The sequence below is a fragment of the Photinus pyralis genome, unplaced genomic scaffold, assembly GCF_008802855.1.
Source record: "Photinus pyralis isolate 1611_PpyrPB1 unplaced genomic scaffold, Ppyr1.3 Ppyr1.4_LG3b, whole genome shotgun sequence".
Lineage (NCBI taxonomy): Eukaryota > Metazoa > Arthropoda > Insecta > Coleoptera > Lampyridae > Photinus > Photinus pyralis.
In genome coordinates, this window is record NW_022170510.1 from 20,597,087 (window position 1) to 20,618,675 (window position 21,589).

General features: G+C 37.6%; 3 protein-coding genes across 3 annotated transcripts; 1 reads left to right on the plus strand and 2 right to left on the minus strand.

The window, feature by feature from the left end:
- Positions 1–6,312: 6,312 nt before the first annotated feature.
- On the minus strand, positions 6,313–13,871 carry LOC116167423. Its single transcript, XM_031482786.1, has 8 exons — positions 13,718–13,871; positions 13,501–13,672; positions 13,209–13,455; positions 13,045–13,158; positions 12,802–12,988; positions 12,381–12,746; positions 7,241–7,553; positions 6,313–7,193 (listed from the first exon to the last, which is right to left on the minus strand). The coding sequence occupies exons 1-8, from the start codon at positions 13,725–13,727 to the stop codon at positions 6,383–6,385; spliced, it is 2,220 nt and encodes a 739-aa protein (XP_031338646.1). The 5' UTR covers positions 13,728–13,871; the 3' UTR covers positions 6,313–6,382.
- A 1,244-nt stretch (positions 13,872–15,115) lies between these two features.
- On the plus strand, positions 15,116–15,641 carry LOC116167426 (dolichol-phosphate mannosyltransferase subunit 3). Its single transcript, XM_031482788.1, has 3 exons — positions 15,116–15,359; positions 15,412–15,489; positions 15,537–15,641. Exons 1-3 carry the CDS (start codon positions 15,210–15,212, stop codon positions 15,588–15,590), a joined length of 282 nt encoding a protein of 93 aa, XP_031338648.1. The 5' UTR covers positions 15,116–15,209; the 3' UTR covers positions 15,591–15,641.
- A 297-nt stretch (positions 15,642–15,938) lies between these two features.
- LOC116167425 (wee1-like protein kinase) lies at positions 15,939–21,488 on the minus strand. The gene is made up of 3 exons (XM_031482787.1): positions 20,564–21,488; positions 19,951–20,467; positions 15,939–16,824 (listed from the first exon to the last, which is right to left on the minus strand). The coding sequence occupies exons 1-3, from the start codon at positions 21,130–21,132 to the stop codon at positions 16,324–16,326; spliced, it is 1,587 nt and encodes a 528-aa protein (XP_031338647.1). The 5' UTR covers positions 21,133–21,488; the 3' UTR covers positions 15,939–16,323.
- Positions 21,489–21,589: the final 101 nt, after the last annotated feature.

A 21,589-nucleotide genomic window follows, 5' to 3' on the forward strand; every position in this document is an offset into this window, starting at 1 on the left:
ATTATTTACATCATTCTGAATATGCGTACGTAAAGCAGTGTTTATGATCCTATTTATTTACTTACATTTGACATAAAATTGCTTTTCTAAACGGGATTATTACCTGCTTTATCTTTATACAGGTATTGCTAATTCCCTTTTAGCTTCCTCTACACTTTTAGTAGTAAAAGCCAGGGCATTGAAAGAGGATAGCATACAGCTTAAAGGCAGACTCTCTAGCATCATTCTCATAATCAGATTTCTAGAAATGCGTACATGTTAAGGACCCATTTTGCAACTGAGCTGCATGTACTGTGTGGCATACGACAGGTAAGTGCACAGGGTTCCTTCGGAGAATGAAGATGCACCGGGAAATGCCTAGGAAGATTCTAGATTTCCTGTCTAAAAGGAAGTGAGTTTAAAACTAGAGGGTACAATCGGCCTTAATGCCGGTGGTAGGTACAGGGATCTGGTAGACCACCCTTAAAAATCATAATTATTCCAAGACAATCAAGTATGATTTCCCTTTATTACCATTTATAAACAAATTACCTAATATTTTATAGATGCAATTGCGCCCCGGAATAAGTACAATGCAACTCTTTCTGACGAAAATGAACACTGCAGATTTGTAGGTACTTTCTAGTTGTTTACCAATGACCAATTACTAATGTTCGTTTTTTGTGCATTGTGGATTGTTTTTAATTCAACAGCCACTTTGTTTCCAGATATACAAAAGATAATACACTAGCAATCACTTTATTGTAAATAAACGAAACCAACCCAAACTGCTTAAACCTAAACGTTATTGCCGAAGACAAAGATTGGCAAAACAACCGAGGTAGTATGGCAAAACAGTCATATTTTTATATGTCTCATATGTGTTAAAATATGTTGTTTAAACTGGCTCTTATAGTTTGTTCGATAATCACATTGGGCACATTTAAAATCCTTTAACGGCTTGTGTTTTACGAGATGTTGTTTAAGGGCACTTTTGAAAATTGTCGAATAATCGCATCGATCACATTTGAAATCCCTCGAGGCGTGTATCGAGGTGTGCTTCTGGAGGTGACGTTTCCAATTTGTCGCATAATCGCATTGCTCACATTTTAATTCCTTGGTAATTTTGTGTTTTACGAGATGCCTTTTCAATTTATCCTTGTGATTAGTTGCGTAATTGCACTGGTCGCATTTCAAACACTTGGACGCCTTGTGCGTTAACATATGCGTTTTCAAATAGCGTTTACTGTTTGTGACATAATCGCAATGGTGACATTTTAGGGTCTTCGAAATCTTGTGTTTCAACAAATGTCTTTTTAAGTAGGATTTAAAGTTCGTTGCATAATCGCACTGATCACATTTTAAAGATTTTGCGAAATTGTGCGTTAATAGGTGCATTTTCAAAGTGTATTTATTATTAGTTTTGTAATCGCACAGATCACATTTTAAGTTCTTGTAAGTCTTGTGTCTCAACAGATGCCTGTTCAAATTAGGTTTATAGTAGGTTACAAAATCACAAAGGTCACATTTAAAATCTTTCGGAGTCTTGAAAACGACTTTGGGGTTGGATGTGTTCGCATCCTGGGTGCATTCAAATTCTCTTTTCTCAACATAATCAACTTTTTGGTGTCCTTTATTTTGATTTTCTGTGATATCTGCACTGATCGGGAATGCTTGCAATTCCTCCTTGATGGTTGGGGAGTCATTGTTGGTCAGAAAAACATTTACATCCAGAGATGCAGTTATTTCTTCTTCTTTTTTCGTTTCCACTTTAACAAGAGCAGACATCACAATTTTATATCGTTCGGCAAGAAAACAATGAATTCGACTTTAGCCATGCCACTTTTTAGGTTACGTTAATGTATTATACAGGGTAAGTGAAAAGCTCCGGGACTATTATCACCGTTAATTTTATGTAACAAATATTAATGAATTTAATCACAATAAATTGTAATGGCTCTTATTTTTTCTTACGGTAATGACCTGAATACATTATCTAGCAATTAAGATATAACTCGCTGTAAATTTCATCAACTCTTTCTTTTATCCGGGCGCGTGTGGAAACAATGGGTGCGTTCAGCCGGGCCACTGCTGTCGTAGCGCCAATGTAACTTTATCGGAGTCCGCCATTTTTTTTCAGCAAAAATACTTTCTGCTTTGGCGCTGGAAAAACAGCTATGCACGCGCTGAATACGGCTGAGCGCCCAATGAAATCATCAAACTTGAGCGCTCGATGTAGTATTCGCTTATTAAAGTATCAGAAGCAGCGTAGTACATATATTCTTTAACAACCGGCAATTTTCAAGGCTTAAATTAGCGATATTGGTCTGTCTTGAACATTAAAATAAACAGCACCTAGGCACCGCTAATTAATTTGTGTTTTCTACGTTAGAGCCATCTTGGTTTGAGTTGTCGGCGAGAAAGCATCGTATTGTTGTTCTTTTGTTATACTTATGGTGATAGTATTTCTTTATTTGTATTTTGTATAAAACATGTTTTTTTTATCATTTTCAACTAGATCGGAATGGAGCTCGCGTCGCTCGCTCCGACCGATCACGGCGTTTGGTTATCACGCGCCATTTTTTATGGTTTTCCGTTTGTCAATTTTTTTTTAGCTCGACCGTTGTGCGATTGTAGTTTGGGTTGTTTTTAAGTAACGTTGGCAATTTTATAAAATGCGAAAAACAAAGGAAAATAATTTTGATTCGGCTCAAAAAAGCACCAATATATCGATAGTATTTGTTTAGTCAAACTCGACGTATGTATTGGTAAATTGAATTCCCACAAATTTCGCCGAAAATGGGGTATTTTTTGCGTTTGGGTCTTTATTTTTACAGTATAGGTAACATACGATTCTGTTTTAACTGTATACCAATTCTTTATCACTTATTGATATAAATAAGAAAGTTTGAAAAAAAATTGAGTTTTGCGCATTCGTAGTACGACTTTCTGCGTATATATTTTGTTTGTTTTTTATAAGAGACGGCGGTTAAGTTAGGTTGAAATGTACAGTTAGGTTAGGGTAGGTAGGGATGTGCTGGTGGGTTAAATCGAGATTTACTTTTGACTTTGAACCTAACCTAACCTAACTCAACCTAATCGTTCATGCGCACGAATGTCTTTTAATTGGTGTCCTGCATTCCGAAATATTTCCTCCCATCAGTTAGGTTAGATCGAGACCTTTCTGAAGATACCCAGGAACCCGAGATATCATGATTTAAGTCTTTCTGTGGTGTCAAATCACTATATCTCCGTTGTTTACCGTCCGATTTCGTCCAAATGAGGTATTCAGAGGTTGGAGAAATGGAGGCACCCGTTCCCAACCTTTCGGTACTTCTATCTCCATTCCGAAATTCCGACCATCTCATCGGTTAGATTACATCAAGAGGTTTTCAAAGATACCTATAAAGCCCTATCTACGATGCACCGTTCTCGAGATATAACGTTTTAAGTGATTTCGCTGGTGTCAAATTAGTAATTTGAAATTACAAATCGCTAATCTTCGTTATTTACCGTCCGATCTCGGCGAAATTTGGTATTGGGGGGTTCGGGGAATCCTTTCCCGCCATTTCCGAGCTTTTACCTCCGTTCTGAAATTCAGACCCTCCCATCGGTTAGATTAGGTCAAGACCTTTCTAAAGACACCCATGAACCCTTATCTACGACGTTCCATTCTCGAGATATTGCGACTTAAGTTTTTGATAAAAAAATATCCAAAAAACGGTCTTTGCGTAGATCGTCTAGAAATGTCGCGAAACGCGTGATTTAGAAGTATCGAGGTCGTAGGTCGAAAGACGACGGAGATGCGTCGATATCTCGAACAGGGGAGGGGATGAAAAAAATTTGAAAATCCCATTTCGAGCCCTCGCTCGGGCGCAGTTACCGTTCAAATTTGGTTCAAATTGGCCGGTAAATAAGGGAGATATCAAGAGATGTGCGGCCCTGTAAAACGCTTCCATGCGTGTGGAAAAAAAAGGCACACACCCGCCTCCCGAGCGACACGGACTCCCGTTTTCGGACAGAGGAGGACGCCCGACCGCGACGCCTACTGAAGAAGCGGTCGAAATTTTTCCCGTGTTATACGTGTAACTTCGGAGATCGATCGCGTACGAGTAGATACGGGAGTGTTTAAATAATATATAAGTGATATATATATATATATATACCCAAATTGTTGTTATCGACGTTTCGCGACCCGTTTGTTGACGATGAGGGAAGGATACAATTTGGACGGATCGCGACGGCAGCGGCGGACGACGAAACGGAAGGTCGTAGGAAGGCGCGAGAGGTATCGTAGGAAAGGTCTCGGCGACGCGGTTAGAATGAGTTAGGTTACGTTTAGGTTAAGTTAGGTTCCAGATCAGGTGTAGGTCTATCAAACCTAACGGCCCATCTTGAACTAACCCAAACGCGGTTTCGACCTAACCTATCCTAACCGCGATCTAACCTAACGGCGCGCGCCGACCTAACCTAACTATCTTCGATTGTCTCTCATTTAAAAATTTACGCGATTTTTAACGTATATCGACGTTAGAGTGCCCAAAAGTCACATAGGAACCTCAAATCTTCGCCAAACTTGTATGCGCACTTAGTCTCGTAGTTTAAAGTAGGCAAAAACAGAAGTTATTAATTTTTCGTCAAAAAATCGCCGTATTCATATCGATTTCTATTTGAAGCGCTTGCGACAAGCCTATGCACACCGATGGGGACTCTAACGTAATCGTTTAGTAACAAAAAGACCCCAGAATTCCACCGGCAAGTGCCCATTTTCATTAGCACTTTAATTTTTTCTTTGGCGTCCTCTCCCGTAGACGCTATTGATTTTTTGGGGGAGGTGAACGTATTGTAGGATAGCCCAGTCCTTGCTCTTACGATCGCCGCGTCGACCGTTCGAATACCTCGAATATTGGCGAAATATTAATTTATTTGTAAAGGTAGGCAAAATTCGAAAAGCAAAAGGCGCCCCCTACCGCCGAAACCGTAAATCTTTTATAAGAATTTTCTTTCGTTTTTGCAATCTCCGCGCCCAAATGCATAAGATGACATCGGAAAAGCGACGATTTTTGACGTTTTTTTTTCGATTTTTTCGAAGAAAGTAAATTTTTGCATAACTTTCGAAGTAGTGCTCGTATTTCGACGAAACCTCTTGTAACGTGTTCTTTGGGATAAATTGCAACGTCCGACCATAGATAATTAAGAGGGTAATTATCTATGCGTCCGACGCGTCGATAGATCGAATCGGCGACGTTTTTGAATTTTTGAGTTTTGTAATTTTATTCTCTGCCATTTAAATACATCTACATCTCTTTTTCTTTTATTGTAGCGAATTTTCTAGAACGATATCAAGTCGCCATCAAGTTCATTGAGGAATGAAAGCGGAAGTGATGCGTTCTTTCCAGGAAGTATGACGTGTGATTCGCACTAGAAGCGTGATGGGTTGGGTGGAACCAACACGGCTTGCGTTATTTCGCGCAAGATTTTTATGTTGTTCAAAATGGGAATTGACACTCCGATCACTTACCGAAGTACACGACCACCAGCAGAAGGCATTTCCTGTTGACGAAGAGATATATTACGAAAAAATCGTTGACTGGACTAATTCCCAGCTCCGCTATGACTTGCGCAGCACCGAGAATATAATGTACTGCTTCAATTTGTAATATCGCGGCATTTGTACGAGTGCTTTCATTCATAGACAACAAAAACATATATTTACCTAAGACTGTCCTAGTTTATGGAACCATTCTGTTTGTTCTGTTATAAAAAAAAACTATTATTATTATGGTCAGTTTTTCTTGTCAGAACTCAGGTCTAGCCTTGTTAACTAATCGCACGGATTAAAATCAAGTAACGATTAGTTAGTCGTTAGTCCGTCGTTCGTCTAGTAAAGTCCTAAATTTTATAAATGATAGTAAAGAAAAAATAAATAAAATAAAAATAATAATAAAATAAAACAAATACAAGTTTAGCAATTTAATTAAGTGGCGTTGTTTATTGTGTAAGTGTTTGTTTGGTTTTGCGTTTGGGTTGTGATGATAATAATAATAATAGTCAGTCTTTCTTGTCAGAACTCAGATCTACCCTCGTTAACTAATCGCAAGTTTTGTCGAGTCCTACATTTTATAATTTTATAAATGATAGTAGAGGAAAAATAACATCTGTTTGTAAAGTTTTTCTAAAAAAGGGGTAATTTTCCTTTAACTTTTGCCTTGTAGGTTTTCCGCGGTGTAGCCTGCCGCGTCGTCAACGTTTTCGCGTAGAATTTTTTACTCACCTGTCAAGGAGTAGATTGGTTTTGACGTTTTTATTAGGCATAAATGAATTGGTTAGGAGTTAATTTAAATGTTGCAAATTTATTTTTCTCACTTGGTAATAAAACGCTACCAAACGAACACGTAAAAACTTAAAAATGTAAACTAGGACGACAAACACACACCGACTCGTGAATTACCCAACACTGAGGATTGCATTTCATAAACTCCTGCACGCCTTCTCTTGTAATATTCGTGCCCGTAACGTCCAACAGGTCCAACTCGAGATGGCGCAAATGCACCAGAGAGGCATCGGTAATGAGCACGCTGCCGCGAAACGAGATTTCCTTCAGAAAGCTGGGCTGCTTTTTGATCGGCCCTTCGCGTCGACTGACGGTCACGAAACGCGTCGGGACCTCGCGCACCCGGTCAACGGCCGATGGTAAATCAACTAACAGTATGCGACTATTGCCGGTGTCAAGCGATTGTAATGTTTTGTCCTTCTCCAATTCGCTGTCGGGAACCTCGCACACATTGGGCGCCTTATTGAAAATCTCGTCGCTGAGCGCGCAATGCCCCCCGGACTCGCTCAGGAACAAGTTGCGAAAAAAGGTCCTCAGATTGTGATCGATGTTTGTGTTCCTTTTCAAAACGTTCCATAGAAGATTGAAGCAAGAGCCGTGGTACTTGAAGACGCGTCTCATGTTGTAGGTTACTTTTTTGGACAGTTCGTGTAAAATCGAGCCGATCTCGTCTACGAAAGATTCATCTTGCAGCAGTTCGTCATTCCGCACATCGCAACATTCGAAAAGGAACGCGAGAAACTGACGCGCTTCGTCTTTCACGTCCGCGCAGTTTTTAAATCGGTCAACTCTGTCGGCCAGGACTAGTGTAAAATCGGGCGGTGTGTCATGAGCGTAGTGTAACTGACTGTTCTCGCACATGCAGTCTCTCGGAACACACCTAAAATACAATCCGTAAGGGTCCAAAGTAGCGCCACAACAAAATACCTGTACGTAATGTGAGACTGTATGTATTTATCCGTATTCTCGTACATCGCAATTTCGTAGTCGTTTTTCGGTTCGCGAGCGTATAGCCAGTTGTGCAACGGCAAGTCGGGGCGAGCTTCCCTGTGGTACCACGTCGGAATGAAGCAGGAATCGAGCACGATGTTGCTGCACACGTAAGTTGTGTTCGGATAAAAGAGGCAAACGTGACTGCTCAACTTGTTCTCGCGAACGTGTGCTTGTTTTTTCTGTTCATTTTCTAGCTTCTCTTGCAACTCACGGAATTCCGGTTCTTCATTTGATGCTTTAGATTTATCTGGAAATAAATTGCAAAAAGAGGAACTAAGAGGCATCAAGTAGTGACCTGCTTTGTAGCGCAATTGTTTTAAATCCGATATGAAGGCATTGCGCATGCGCAAAACCAAATTTTAAGCCTGGTGTATCAAATTTCATTTAAATGCCAAGTGTGGCTGTGTTAAGGCTTGCACCCGAGGTGGTAGGGGTAAGACAAGTGTCTTAATTGCGAGGAGAAAGGTCACTATACAAGAATAAATGCGAAAAAAATAAGTGTCTCCTCTGTCACAAATTATGTCAACCATTGATGTGGTGTTAATTACATTTTAAGAGCATACAAGGTCAATGACCTTTCAATGTCATATAAGGTCAATGGCTCCATTTTTGTGCTGAAATTACAATTTCAAGGACATCCAAGCTCAATGACTGAATTTTGTGGTGTCGAATTACATTATCGAGGTCATCGCTAAGTGTCGACAGACCTCTGAAAATGAAATATGACTTCGCAAAAAATGGAGGAAATTGAGCTTCGAGAACCTTGAAAATAAAATGTGGCACCGCATAAACAGGAGCGATTAACTTCTAATGACCTTGAAAGTGGAATGACACCGCAAAGAGATGGCGGTCATTAATCTCGGATAACATTGCAAATGAATTACTGACCTTGAAAATGAAATAAGATATGACAATTATGTCATTAAACTTGGATGACCTTGAAAATAAAGTACATTAGAAAAATGAGGTCATTGACTGCACACTGCAAAACGTGGGGTTATTGATCTTTGGTAACCTTGTTTCCAACACACAAAAATGGTGCCATTGACACCCGATGACCTTGAGCTTCACCTTGATCTGCTTTCCAAGATCACCGCCAGGTGGAAAAAGTGAGATCATTTCGCTTCTATGACCTTGAAAATGTAATTTGACACGGGAAATGTGTTCATCGACCTGCGATGTAAGTTACCAAAATGTAATTCGACACCACATAAAAATGCAATAATTGAATTTGGATGTCCTTGAAATTGTAATTTGACAACACAAACATGGAGTTATTGACCTTGGATGACATTGAAAATGTAAATTGACAGCACTGCTGTCATGCCACTACGCAAAACTTGAAAATGGTGGGAAGAATAAGTTGGTCGTCTTAAAATTTGCACTGCCAAAATTTCGAATTTTGAAAACGGAACCTAAAGTTGCGCAATTGCTGTCGTGCTACACAAAATTTTGAAACAAAAAACTCAAAAAAATTCAAAAATGTCATAAAAATGGCGAGAAAGACCAGTTTGACCTCTTATACTTTGCACTGTAAAAATTCCGAATTCTGAAAACTGAACTTAAAATTGCAAAATGCTCTCCTGCTACTACACAAAATTTTGAAAAAAAAAACTCAAAAAAATCAAAATTTATTATCTTGAAAAATGGCGGGAGCAAGTTTGTCCTCTTAAAGAGTTTCGAATCCTGAGAACTGAACTTAAAATTGCGAAATCGCTGTCATGCTACGACGCAACATTTTGAAACAAAAAAATCAAAAAAATTCAAAAATTTATTATCTTAAAAATGGAGGGAACAACCAGCTTGACCTCTTAAACTTTGCAATATCAAAATTTCTAATTCTGAAAACTGAACTTAAAATTGCGAAATTGCTGTCGTGATACTACGCAAAATTTTGAAAAAAAACTCAAAAAATTCAAAAATGTATTATCTTAAAAATGGCCGGAACAACAACTTTGTCCTGCCAATATTTCGAATTCTAAGAACTGAACTTCAAATTGCGAAATTGCTGTGGTGCTACTACGCAAAATTTTGAAAAAAAATCAAAAAAATTCAAAAATTATTATCTTAAAAATGGAGGGAAGAATAAGCTGATCCTCTTACAGTTTGCACTGCCAACATTTTGAATTCTAAGAACTGAACTTAAAATTGCGAAATTGCTGTCGTACGACTACACAAAATTTTGAAAAAAAAATCAAACTTTATTATCTTGAAAAATGGCGGGAACTACAAGTTTGTCCTATTAAAGTTTGCGCTGCCAACATTTCGAATTCTGAGAACTGAACTTAATTTGAATTAACGTGAATTAATGTGAATTAACGTGAATTAATTTGAATTAACGTGAATTAATTTGAATTAATGGAATTAATTTGAACTAACGTGAATTAATTTGAACTAACGTGAATTAATTTGAACGAACGTGAATTAATTTGAATTAACGTGAATTAATTTGAATTAACGTGATTAATGTGAATTAATTTGAATTAACGTGAATTAATGTGAATTAACGTGAATTAATTTGAATTAACGTGAATTAATTTGAATTAACGTGAATTAATTTGAATTAACGTGAACTAATTGGAATTTGAATTTTTGGTGTACACCAAAAGTGGTATTTGTTTCCTCCTAGAAAAAACCCAAAAAAATTCAAAAATGTATTGTCAGAAAATGGCGGGAACTACAAGTTTGTCCTCTTAAAGTATGCGCTGCCAACATTTGGAATTCTGAGAACTGAACGTAAAATTGCGAAATCGCTGTCTTAATACAACGCAAAATTTTGAAAAAAAACTGGAACTTGGATGTTCTTGAAATTGTAATTTGACAACACAAGCAAGGAGTCCTTGATCTTGGAGGACATTGAAAATGTAAATTGACACCACAATTGAGATCTGAGAACTGAACTCAAAATTTCGAAATTGCTGTCATGCCACTACGCAAAATTTTGAAAAAAAAAACTCAACAATTATTAACTTAAAATGGCGGGAAGAATAAGTTGATCGTCTTAAAATTTGCACTGCCAAAATTTCAAATTCTGAAAACTGAACTTAAAATTGCGAAATTGCTGTCGTGCTACTACGAAAAATTTTGAAATAAAAACTCAAAAAATTTCAAAAATTATTATCTTAAAAATGGCTGGAACAATAAGTTGGTCCTCTTAAGGTTTGCACTGCCAAAATTTCGAATTCTGAGAACTGAACTTCAAATGGCGAAATTGCTGTCATGGTACTACGCAAAATCTTGAAAAAAGCTACTACGCAAAATTTTTAAACAAAAAACTCAAAAATCTATTATCTTAAAATGGCGGGAACAGAAGTGTGTTCTCTTGAAGTTTGCACTGGTGAATTCGAAATCTGAGAACTGAACCCAAAATTGCGAAATTGCTGTCTTGATACTACGCAAAATTTTGAAAAAAAAAAACTGGAACTTGGATGTCCTTGAAATTGTAATTTGACAACATCGAGTCCTTGACCTTGGATGACATTGAAAATGTAAATTGACACCACAATTGAGATCTGAGAACTGCACTCGAAATTGCGAAATTGCTGTCGTGCAACTACGCAAAATTTTGACAAAAAACTCAACAAAATTCAAAAATTATTAACTTAAAAATGGCCAGAAGACAAGTTGGTCGTCTTAAAATTTGCACTGCCAACATTTCAAATTCTGAGAACTGAACTTAAAATTGCGAAATTGCTGTTTTGCTACGACGCAAAATTTTGAAAAAAAAACTGGGACTTGGATGTCCTTGAAATTGTAATTTGACAACACAAACATGGGGTCCTTGACCTTGGATGACATTGAAAATGTAAATTGACACCACAATTGAGATCTGAGAACTGAACTCAAAAATGCTGTCATGCGACTACGTAAAATTTTGAAAAAAAAAAAACTCAAAAAAATTCAAAAATTATTAACTTAAAAATGGCGGGAAGAATAAGTTGGTCGTCTTAAAGTTTGCACTGCCAACATTTCGAATTCTGAGAACTGAACTTAAAATTGCGAAATTGCTGTCCTGCTACTACGCAAAATTTTGAAATAAAAACTCAAAAAAGTTCAAAAATTGATTATCTTAAAAAGTGGAGAGCACAACAAGTTTGTTCTGCCAACATTTCGAATTTTGAGAACTGAACTTAAAATTGAGAAATTGCTGTGGAGCTACTACGCAAAATTTTGAAAAAAAACTCAAACAATTCAAAAATGTATTATCTTAAAAATTGGCGGAGAACAAGTTGCCCTGCCAACATTTTGAATTCTAAGAACTGAACTTAAAATTGGGAAATTGCTGTCGTACGACTACGCAAAATTATGATAAAACTACTCAAAAAAATCAAATTTTATTATCTTGAAAAATGGCGGCAACAACAAGTCTGTCCTCTTAAAGTTTGCACTCCCAAAATTTCGAATTCTGAGAGCAAATTGCGAAATTGCTGTCCTCTTACTACGAACAATTTTGAAAATAAAACTCAAACAAATTCAAACATTTATTATCTTAAAAAGTGGCTGGCACAAGTCTGTCCTGCCAACATTTCGAATTTTAAGAAATGAACTTAAAATTGGGAAATTGCTGTCGTACGACTACGAAAATTTTGAAAAAAAAAACTCAAAAATTCAAAAATTATTATCTTAAAAATGGCGGGAAGAATAAGTTGGTCCTCTTAAAGTTTGCGCTGCCAAAATTTCGAATTCTGAGAACGGAACTTAAAATTGCGAAATTGCCGTGGTGCTACTACGCAAAATTTTGCCAAAAAAAACTCAAAAAATTCAAAAATTTATTATCTTAAAAAATGGCGGGAACAAGTTTGTCCTCTTAAAGTTTGCAGTGCCAAAATTTCGAATTCTGAAAACTGAACTTAAAATTGAGAAATTGCTGTCGTGCTACTACACAAAATTTTGAAAAAAAATTCAAAAATTATTATCTTAAAAATGGCGGGAAGAATAAGTTTAATTTATGACCTTGAGCTTAAAATTTTGAGCACAAAAAGTCCAACAGACTTAGAAATCATGCTCTTAAAAATAAAGGCGGTCCCAGATGGCAGGAGTGGAAACGACTCTTTTATTTTGAAACGGCACTTACCTTTCTCTTTATTGCGACAAGTACATCGGGTATACGGATATTTGTACAAGGTGCTTTTGGGTCGTGACCGACTACCCAACGCCGGTTCCAACTTATTAAACGATATGACACCGTTATTTGTCACGCCGTGCGTTTCATATTTCTGAAAATTTCCCGCGTTAAATCTCTTCTTCAGCGCCGCGGGCGTGTTATCTTGGGCGTCATCATCGGACATATACGAGTTATCGTCGGCGCTCGTCCCCTCCCGCATCAAATCCAACTGACGCTGATAACGGTCCGAGTAGTACGTCGTCGGATGACACTGGAAGTACATAATCTGAATGCTGGCCTTACTAGAGAACACGTCCGCGAACTGATCGCCGATACCTACGAACAAGAACAACATCGCAAAGGATTCGGGCCGGAGGGTCCGATGACGTACCCGTAAAACGTACGTCGAGTACTTTGAGACTGCTAAAGCCGTAACGCGAGGAGATGGTTACGTTCGCGATATCGTCGCTGCCGAGTCTCTTGCACATGTACAACGACAGAATTTCCAGTTTCGGGTACTTGCAGATCGACACCAGGTTGTACGACTCGAACCACTGGCAGTGGTCCATTATTAAGGTCTGCAACGGAAGAGTGCGCCCGAATTATCTCCTAGCGGCGTAAGACGCCCACTCACCTTTAAATTCGACATGGACTTCTCAGAGAAACGGAAAAAGTGTGTATGCTGAGTAATAAACGAATGGCGAAAACTTAGCTCCTGAAGAGACTGAGGAAAGTCGATTAACATACACTAAGGAGGAATCGAATTGAAGGTTTTAATAGTGCATTCGACTTACCTACGTATTTAATACACTGGTGTTCGAGCGATAAGACTGTTAGGTTAGCGAGTTTTTCGGGACAAAATACGAGACTACGCGACAGAATGCAGCGGCTGCGTGCTTCGGCCGCGAGCAATAGACGTTTCGTCTTTTCGGTAACGTGCCTCCAGCAGAATTCGAGCTTCTCAGTACTGTTGGGACGTAGACGCCCATCAATGGAGATCCACAATGACTGGTCGTCTACCAAACCAGCGAGACGATGGCATGTGCTAGAAAAGATTGTACGAGTGGCTCCCTTACATCGAGTAACTTACAGGCTAAGATGATATAGACTGGTGGCGTCCAAGTGCTTGAAAATCTCCAGTAAAACGCAGTCGGAGAAATCGAGTATGTGAGTGGTGGTTTCAGGTGGTTCCTCAATAAAACGGCGTTTGAATTGTAGTTGATCATCGTCGGATGTCTCGCATTTACGTTTCAAGGGAGAACCTGGCACAGAAATGATTAAAAAAAGCATGGAAATTCAAAACAAACCTGAAAACATTTTTTCTGCTTCATCCGAACTTGCAACTGCCACTATAAAATGGCTGTGGTTCGACTTCGTCCATCCAAGTATCCATCTCGTATACAGGGTGAGTCACGAACCAAGGATGGGAATGTCACGGAAATTTTCAATTGTCGACATAGTTTTGGAGGTTGCCATTTTTAAACGTTGCCGGGTTGACTTTATTTCCGTGTTCTTATAGTGTGAAGTTAGCGTAGAACCTGGGGGTACAGTACAAGTGAGTGAAAAGTAAAATGTAATTGGCATGTTAAATTATTGCTCCAACACGTCCGTTTATTTACAAATGAATCTGATGCATCTGAAAAGATATTGCTCGCTGCTTTGTGATTATGTAACTGAACACAGCCAAATCGTGCCTCTTTCCCAGTTACGCACCGCGCATGCGTCACAACGGCTCCGCCATGAAAAGTCGGCCACTGTCTTCGAGAAGGAAAGAATGAGGAGTGATAATAATGATCGTAAAGTGAAGCTCACATTTGTTTGGTATTTCACCGAAAACTAACCTATAATTTATACCTGTGAAACGACATACTTTCGTGTGTTTTTTGGCTATCACTTCCGTGCACTACAATGTACCATTGTCCAATAATGTTTTTAATTGCACATTTCGAGACTTAAGGATCGCATAATCACGAAAATGAAAAATTAAAGAAACTTTGGCTCATGGCCGCCCCAGGCTTCAACGCGCAGCATTGCCCTTGATAGGATATTATCAGTCCCCTTTCTTTCATAGTCTAAGGCCACTGTAGTTGTAGGTCCGCCATATTGAGAAGTCTAATAGGGTCCTATAATAATACATAGGAACGCTCCTTCCATAGTCTTCTATTTAAATAGTTTTTATTAATCTTATTTATTCTTGTAATTTTTATGTTTCTTAAGTAATCAAAATTTAATTTTTATTTGGGGTTAGCAACTTTGTTGTCAAATCCATCTTTTTCTTCTGTTGGCAGACATGTGGCAATTGAAATTGAGTTGCACCATATCAAATATCTAGGTATAATCAAAGTGAATGTAATGCTTAGTGCATGCATTGATTATGGTGTGCATAATAAATGTTGCATGCAAGGATTTGGCCTTGCAATTTCTTTCTGCAAGTTATTGTGCTTTGTATTCATTATGTCAATGGTTGTATTGCTCTATGTCAAGCGGTAATTATGCTGTATGTTCAAAGTGCCACACACAAGCAAATTAGAGACTAGAGGCACCTCCAAGACATTAGCTATACAAAAATTGATTTTTGTGTATGTTTGTCAATTAAAAACCAATACACCACACTTTATGCTTCGATGAAAATAGGCTGACCCTTGTCACGAAGTCCTTATCCGACTCTCTACAGTTGCAGTCTTTTTCTTTTGCCCATCCCCGTATAATTTGATAGGTATATGACTCACAGCCACAAGCCAGATAAGATAAGGTTATGTTTTTTATGAACTTGTGAAAAAGCTTCAGAATTTGGCCAAAATGACGAAGTTTATGGAATGGCTAGCCACAATTGGTTTCTTTTTCTGTCTTTGGGCGGCCCTAATTACAAATAAATTCGATTCGACGTTGACCCGGCAGTATTATAGGGAAATTTTGTATTCTCCGATCGTCTTTATAATGTTCTTTGGGGTAACTACCTTACCTACCTTCCCGATAAGTCTCATTAATAGTTGCATTACAGTTGTACGCTGCCTTAATAGTTTTATACAGAACGGTCACGTTTAATAATTGCGAGAAAGAGGCTTTCGAATTGCAAAAGGTGATACGAATAAGAGTGTAGATACGTATTGATAATTCTTCTTTTAGGAAATAAAACTTGCAAGAGAGGAACTGGATCAGTTGGGCTTTAAATTTAAGTAATTTTGTATTGTTACGTTGGTTGGATTATAATATATTAATATTTGTTTGGTTTTATGTAATTTTGCCAGATCGTCTGCAATATCTGAATGCCCTGGAACCCACCACAAAGGAGCATAAAGGTTTAATAAAACGTGTTTGCGTTAAAATTTCAAATAAAACGGTCCATAAATAGATCGGCTCAAGTGGGTTGCGCTGGCAATATCCACGTGCATATCCATCATTAGTTTTTGTACATACTGTATATTTAATAACTAGAATAAAACATTAAGATGACTATTAAAGGATCCCATGTAATTCGTACAGTACCATCAAAATATTTAATAGTGCAATTTATTTTGAATCTTTTTTAGTATAAATATATAAAGTAGCCTATAGATAACTGATTTGCTAAATACTTGAACATTTTATGCTTAACAACTAAAGAAAATGAAAAACTGTGATGGTTACGATTGTGACTTTTCAAAAAAATACTTAACAAAAACGAAAAATCACCATGATAACCACCGTGTTACATTAGAAACCTTAATTAGTTGAAAAAGACAGCTGTCAATTCAAAAAAAGTAGGAGGGATACAAACTAATAGTAAAATGACATATCACTTAGGGGAGGACGAAAACTTGCGAAATCTAACAATAAAACAAATATTAAAACATGTAACAAGTTAACCTCCTCGACATAATACTAATTAACAGCCTTTACAACACAGTTAAAAATGGCAAACGAACTAAAGCATCTAAAAAGCAGTGGTACTACAGCTGCGATTTAACTTTTTCCCTATGATTCTCGACGAATATCTTGTAAGAGTCTTCATTTGATTAACTTCGGGCGCGACCACCTTGATATACTTAGTAGCGTCGACCAGCTGCTTGGATAAAATTTCGCTCTTTAACTTCAACGCGTTCAACTCCCTTTGTAACTGGGCCCTTGACTTCTTACCGCCGCGCGGCGAGACGGCACGATGCTGCAGGACCTGCATCGGTGATGGTCGAATGATCGGATCCGGATGAAGCATTGACTTAATGAGGTCGGTCAGATCGCGACTGAGCGCCAGATTTAGAGGCGGCAACTTGCAGTCGCGAATTTTGTGCCACGTCTCGCCGTTTTTCGGTAACGGACCCGATCCGGCCGCCTCCAAGCAGGTCATGCCCAACGAGAACACGTCGGCTTTCGTTAGATTCGTGTAGTCCTCCTGAAGTATCTCCTTGGGAAGGTAGCGGCAGTCGCCCTCTTCGACCTGAAGAGTAAATAAGATGCGATTACATCGACTGAGGGAGGCAATAATTGGCGTTAGCGTCTTTATTATCAGGTGATATGCAAAAAAAGACTACGGGAAAGTGACAAACATTTTAACCATGGCCTATAAGCATTATAGGCAAACATCGCAAATTGTAAAAATCAGACATGGTCAAAAAATTTTTTTTACTACGCCACTGGATTCTACATAAAAATAACTAAAATGGTCAGTTTATCTTTTTTCTATCTTCATTGGGTAGTAAGATATGATAACATCCCAAAAAATCAAACTTTTCGTTTTCACCCTGTATATTAGAAAGAAATGTGGCTAAATCGTTTCTGTCGTAACCAAAATAGGACACACGTCACTCTTTTTGGGTCCCACTTAAAATGGTAAAATCAAAATTTGAAAATTTTTGACGAAATATCAGCGATGATCCAAAAATTTTTTTACTACGCCACTGGATTCTACCTAAAAATAACTAACATGGTCAGTTTATCTTTTTTCTACCTTCATTGGGTAGTAAGATACGATAACATTCCAAAAAATCAAACTTTTCGTTTTCACCCTGTATATTAGAAAGAAACGTGGCTAAATCGTTTCTGTTGCAACCAAAATAGGACACACGGTACTCTTATTGGGTCCAACTTAAAATGGTAAAATCAAAATTTGAAATTTTTTACAAAATATCAACGATGACCCAAAAATTTTTTTTACTACGCCACTGGATTCTACATAAAAATAACTAAAATGGTCAGTTTATCTTTTTTCTATCTTCATTGGGTAGTAAGATACGATAACATCGCAAAAAATCAAACTTTTCGTTTTCACCCTGTATATTAGAAAGAAATGTGGCTAAATCGTTTCTGTCGCAACATAAAATTAGGAGTTAAAAAAAATGTATATTACAAAAGTTTCTTTATGAATAATCTGCCATTTTCAAAATAAGTATACGGGGTCGACTAAAAAAGTTATCATTTTTTTAGGTGTATATTTTAATGTAAAAAAAGCATATTAAATTTTCTTTTCAAAAATATAACAAGCCAAAGATGGTATTCAAAAAATTCAAAAAACAAGTGATTCAAAATGATTAAAAAGTTGAAATGATTTAAAAGAAAACACAAAAATTTTGAAGATTTTTGCATTTTTTAAAATCGTTTTTTAATTTTTGAATCAATAGTGAATTTTAAAGAGAATTAATATGCTATCTTTTGAAATTAAAATGTACACATGTAGCTAACATGAAAGAGCGTAACTCATATTATTCTATACCCCACCTCTTGCTATATTCGCCCTTTATTCACGTGCCACTTTTTTGTGAAGCTTAATACTACAAACAGTGAAGCTGCATTTGTTTCTGAGATACAGGGTGAAAATGAAAAGTTGCACTTTCTGGAATTTTAGATCTTACCTACTACCTATGAAAGATAGAAAAAAGGTTTTCGATATATTTTTACATAGAATCCAGTGGCGTAGTCAAAAAAACATTTTTGGACCACCGTTTCCGAGATCTGACCCAAAGTTAGTATTTTTTAATGAAACGCTCTGTATATCTTAACGTACGTTTCTTGCATTCTTTTTTTATATCATATTTTTCAAATTTTTGAAATCACATGTTTCTGCCATCAGCCATTTTTATAGGTTTTAGTTACCATGAATACAATAAACAAATCAATATCTATATGAATCTATGGTCTACTATTTAAAAGCCGTAAAAAATAAGGTTTTTATTTTTGGCTCATAGCTCAAATTTTCTATCTTAGATGAGTGGTAAGATGCCAATAACATCCCAAAAAGTCAAACTTTTCGTTTGCGCCCTGTATCTCTGAAACAAACGTATCTAGATTGAATCTGTTTGTGGTATTAAAAGTTTCACAAGATTGCGAAAACCGCAAGTCTCCATCTTTAAGATACAGCATAATAATAATTATAAATTCTATTGATTTAGCGCAACGTTATTGATTGTACAAAAGTTATCCTAAATCGCAAGAAAATGTAAAGTAAAAAAAACAAAGGAATATCTTAAAGTTACTAAAAAATACAATTTGGTACATTTTTTATGGAACACCCTGTATATTTTTCAAAAATTAAAGATCTTTTCTTTCCGATTTCAAAAATATGTTGACATTTGCTTTAACCGTTTTTGAAAAAAAAAAGTGATCACTGATCATACAACATTTGTAAATTTTTGTTACTTCACGTATGTATTTTGTTTATTGAAAATAAATATTAAAAGGTAAAGTTGCTATAAAAATAATAATGGCCATTGGTTTTGTTATGGCAATTGCAATTTGGTAAAACAATTAAATTGTTATTTGATAATAATAATAATAATAGTGTTTATTGTGTAAAAGTAATATGCTATAAATGCAAATATTTCAAACACAGCTAAAGCAAATGTCAACATATATTTTTGAAATCGAAAAGAAAAGATCTATTTAATTTTTGAAAAATATACAGGGCGTTCCATTAAAAATATTCATTGTTTTTTTTTACTTTGAACATTTTCTGGCGATTCTTGTGCTGTCTAACTATAGGGAATAACCCTGTACACAACAAATCTTGTGGAATTCTTGCCGTTTTTGCGGACAGATCACGAATTTTTTCAAATTTTTAAAAAATACTTTCGAACTCCTAATTTTCAGGTTTGAAATTGTTCAAAATCTGAATTTTTTTCGAACACCATCTTTAGGTAGCTAGCACCTTGGGGTAAACCTACCCTGTACATCTTAGGGTTGCCGAGAAAAAGATGTAAATTTCACCATTTTTTTTGAGTAGCTCTCAACGCAACACATTGGGCTCTTGGTTTATTTGGAAAAAATGCTGGTTTCAGTGTCCTCTACCACCCATACTTATATGTTACACCCTGTATTTTAGAACATTTTTTATACAAATTTTGAGTTTCGATTAGAATTTTGTAGTCACTCAATTTTTTTTTAAATTGCATGTTAAAGGGGTGAAGTTGACGCGCCCTATTTTCAAAATTGCTCTTTTGAGACTTAATAGTGAGAACCCTTTCCAAGATTTATCAAGGACGGCCTCCAAAACTTGCGAAATTTTATAAATGAAGGTTTAACCTCACATGAGCCATCATTTGTTTTGTAAGATACGACAGTCGAATTTTACCTGCGGATTTAAAATACTGGTGACGTGTCCCAAGTCGCCTATCTTATACATAATTTGTTCCTCTTCGGAAAACGAAGTCTCGTCAGTATCCTCAAAACCGTCGTCGGTCGAATCGTAATTGATATACTGCGCCTTCTTCTCGCTCGCTATGAATATGTTCGCCGGTTTGATGTCGAGATGGACGAGGCCCTTCGAGTGAATGTACCGGAGGCCCTCCGCCACTTGCAAAATCAACTGTCTCAGCTCGCTTATACTCAGGCAGTCCTGGGTGATCTTCTGCGCGAGCGAACCGCCGTTGCAGTACTCGTTCTGGATCAGCATGTGATTGTCCTCGGCCCATGCGGAGTAGTACCGTACGACGTGCTGGTGCCCGCCTAGGACGGCGTGCGCGTAGACCTCGTTCAGAGCCCACTTTTCCAGTATGCTTCCCGTCACCGGTCTCGACGATTTTTTTATCGCGTAAAAACAGCCGTCGAGACGATTAATGCACTTATAGACGGAACCAAACTGGCCTGACCTGAAAGATGACAGCGTTAGAAGGGGTTTCGGCATTATTTTTTTTTCACTAATACGGTTGGTACCCCATAAACAAGCGAATGTAAAAAAAACTAACCCGATCAATTCCAACTCTAAAAACTCCTGGTGATAGCGGGTGATGTTGTTATCTTCGAGCGCACGCCGCTTGGTGGGCTGCTCGATCTCGGCGTCGCTCATATCGGAATCGTCGTTCGATGTCCCCAATTTAGGGGACGCCAAGAGTGAGGCGTACGAACGAGTTCGTTTCTTATTTGCCGTCATTCCGTTAGGTGTGAACGGATTAACGTTGGCGGCGGGCTGATCGTTGCTTCGATAGGTGCAAGCGAAACCGCGTCTTTTATCGTAGGGGGTCAGCAGTCGCGTACGCGGCATGGGTGAATCTAAGGTCGACGATTTATGTACGATGGTCTTCGGGGTGAGCGGGTTGTCGCAGAGTCTCAATGCACGTACACACTTATAGGGTGGACTAGAGGCACTCACCACGACTTCGGTGTTACAATCGAACGTCGGCGTCTTGCTGTGTCCATCAGAACTGTAATAGGAACCATTGTTATCCAAAGAACTTAATTCACATCCTGAGGAAGAATCTAACTGTTCATTGTCTGACTCATCAAAATCAAAATCCAACTTCCTAATGAAACTCATTTTGTGTTGATGTTTTCACTTTCACTAAAAACAATAAAAAAACGACAATACAAATTCGCGAATATTTATTTAGACAACTTTCCCAACATACGCTTACAAAAGCTTGGAAATGGAAAACGACGGTTGTAATATGGGTCGAGTCTAAACTCTCCTCCAATCAAAACGCTCGGTTTGATTTTCGGATTCGGACGACGCGATTGGTGCATTTCACATTTCGGACAAAGAAAATCATATCATAGATTAGTGAACTGCCCGTTAGCTCCTGACAAATTCAATTTGAAATATCGCGTAGTATGGCAAGAGAATTAATTTAATTTAGTGTAATTTAATCATTCTTCTTTATTATTGTTCATTATGACTCATATCGTGCAGGTTCGGCGTTGTACCGGTGCGACTCGAAGAGAAGCGAACCGCTTGTAAACACAGAGTCGCATCATGTAGTAGGTACAGTTGGGCG

Excerpts from the sequence above, each read along its gene's own strand:
- LOC116167425 (XM_031482787.1), bottom strand. The coding sequence starts at position 21,132 with ATGAGTTTCATTAGGAAGTTGGATTTTGATTTTGATGAGTCAGACAAT. Across the intron at positions 20,468-20,563 it reads TTAGAGTTGGAATTGATCGG|GTCAGGCCAGTTTGGTTCCG; the intron begins GTTAGTTTTTTT and ends GTCATCTTTCAG. Across the intron at positions 16,825-19,950 it reads CCAGTATTTTAAATCCGCAG|GTCGAAGAGGGCGACTGCCG; the intron begins GTAAAATTCGAC and ends TTTACTCTTCAG.
- LOC116167423 (XM_031482786.1), bottom strand. Across the intron at positions 13,159-13,208 it reads AACACCAGTGTATTAAATAC|TGTATGTTAATCGACTTTCC; the intron begins GTAGGTAAGTCG and ends ATTCCTCCTTAG. Across the intron at positions 12,989-13,044 it reads AGTCCATGTCGAATTTAAAG|ACCTTAATAATGGACCACTG; the intron begins GTGAGTGGGCGT and ends CTTCCGTTGCAG.
- LOC116167426 (XM_031482788.1), top strand. The coding sequence starts at position 15,210 with ATGACGAAGTTTATGGAATGGCTAGCCACAATTGGTTTCTTTTTCTGT. Across the intron at positions 15,360-15,411 it reads TCTTTATAATGTTCTTTGGG|TTGTACGCTGCCTTAATAGT; the intron begins GTAACTACCTTA and ends GTTGCATTACAG. Across the intron at positions 15,490-15,536 it reads AGGCTTTCGAATTGCAAAAG|GAAATAAAACTTGCAAGAGA; the intron begins GTGATACGAATA and ends TTCTTCTTTTAG.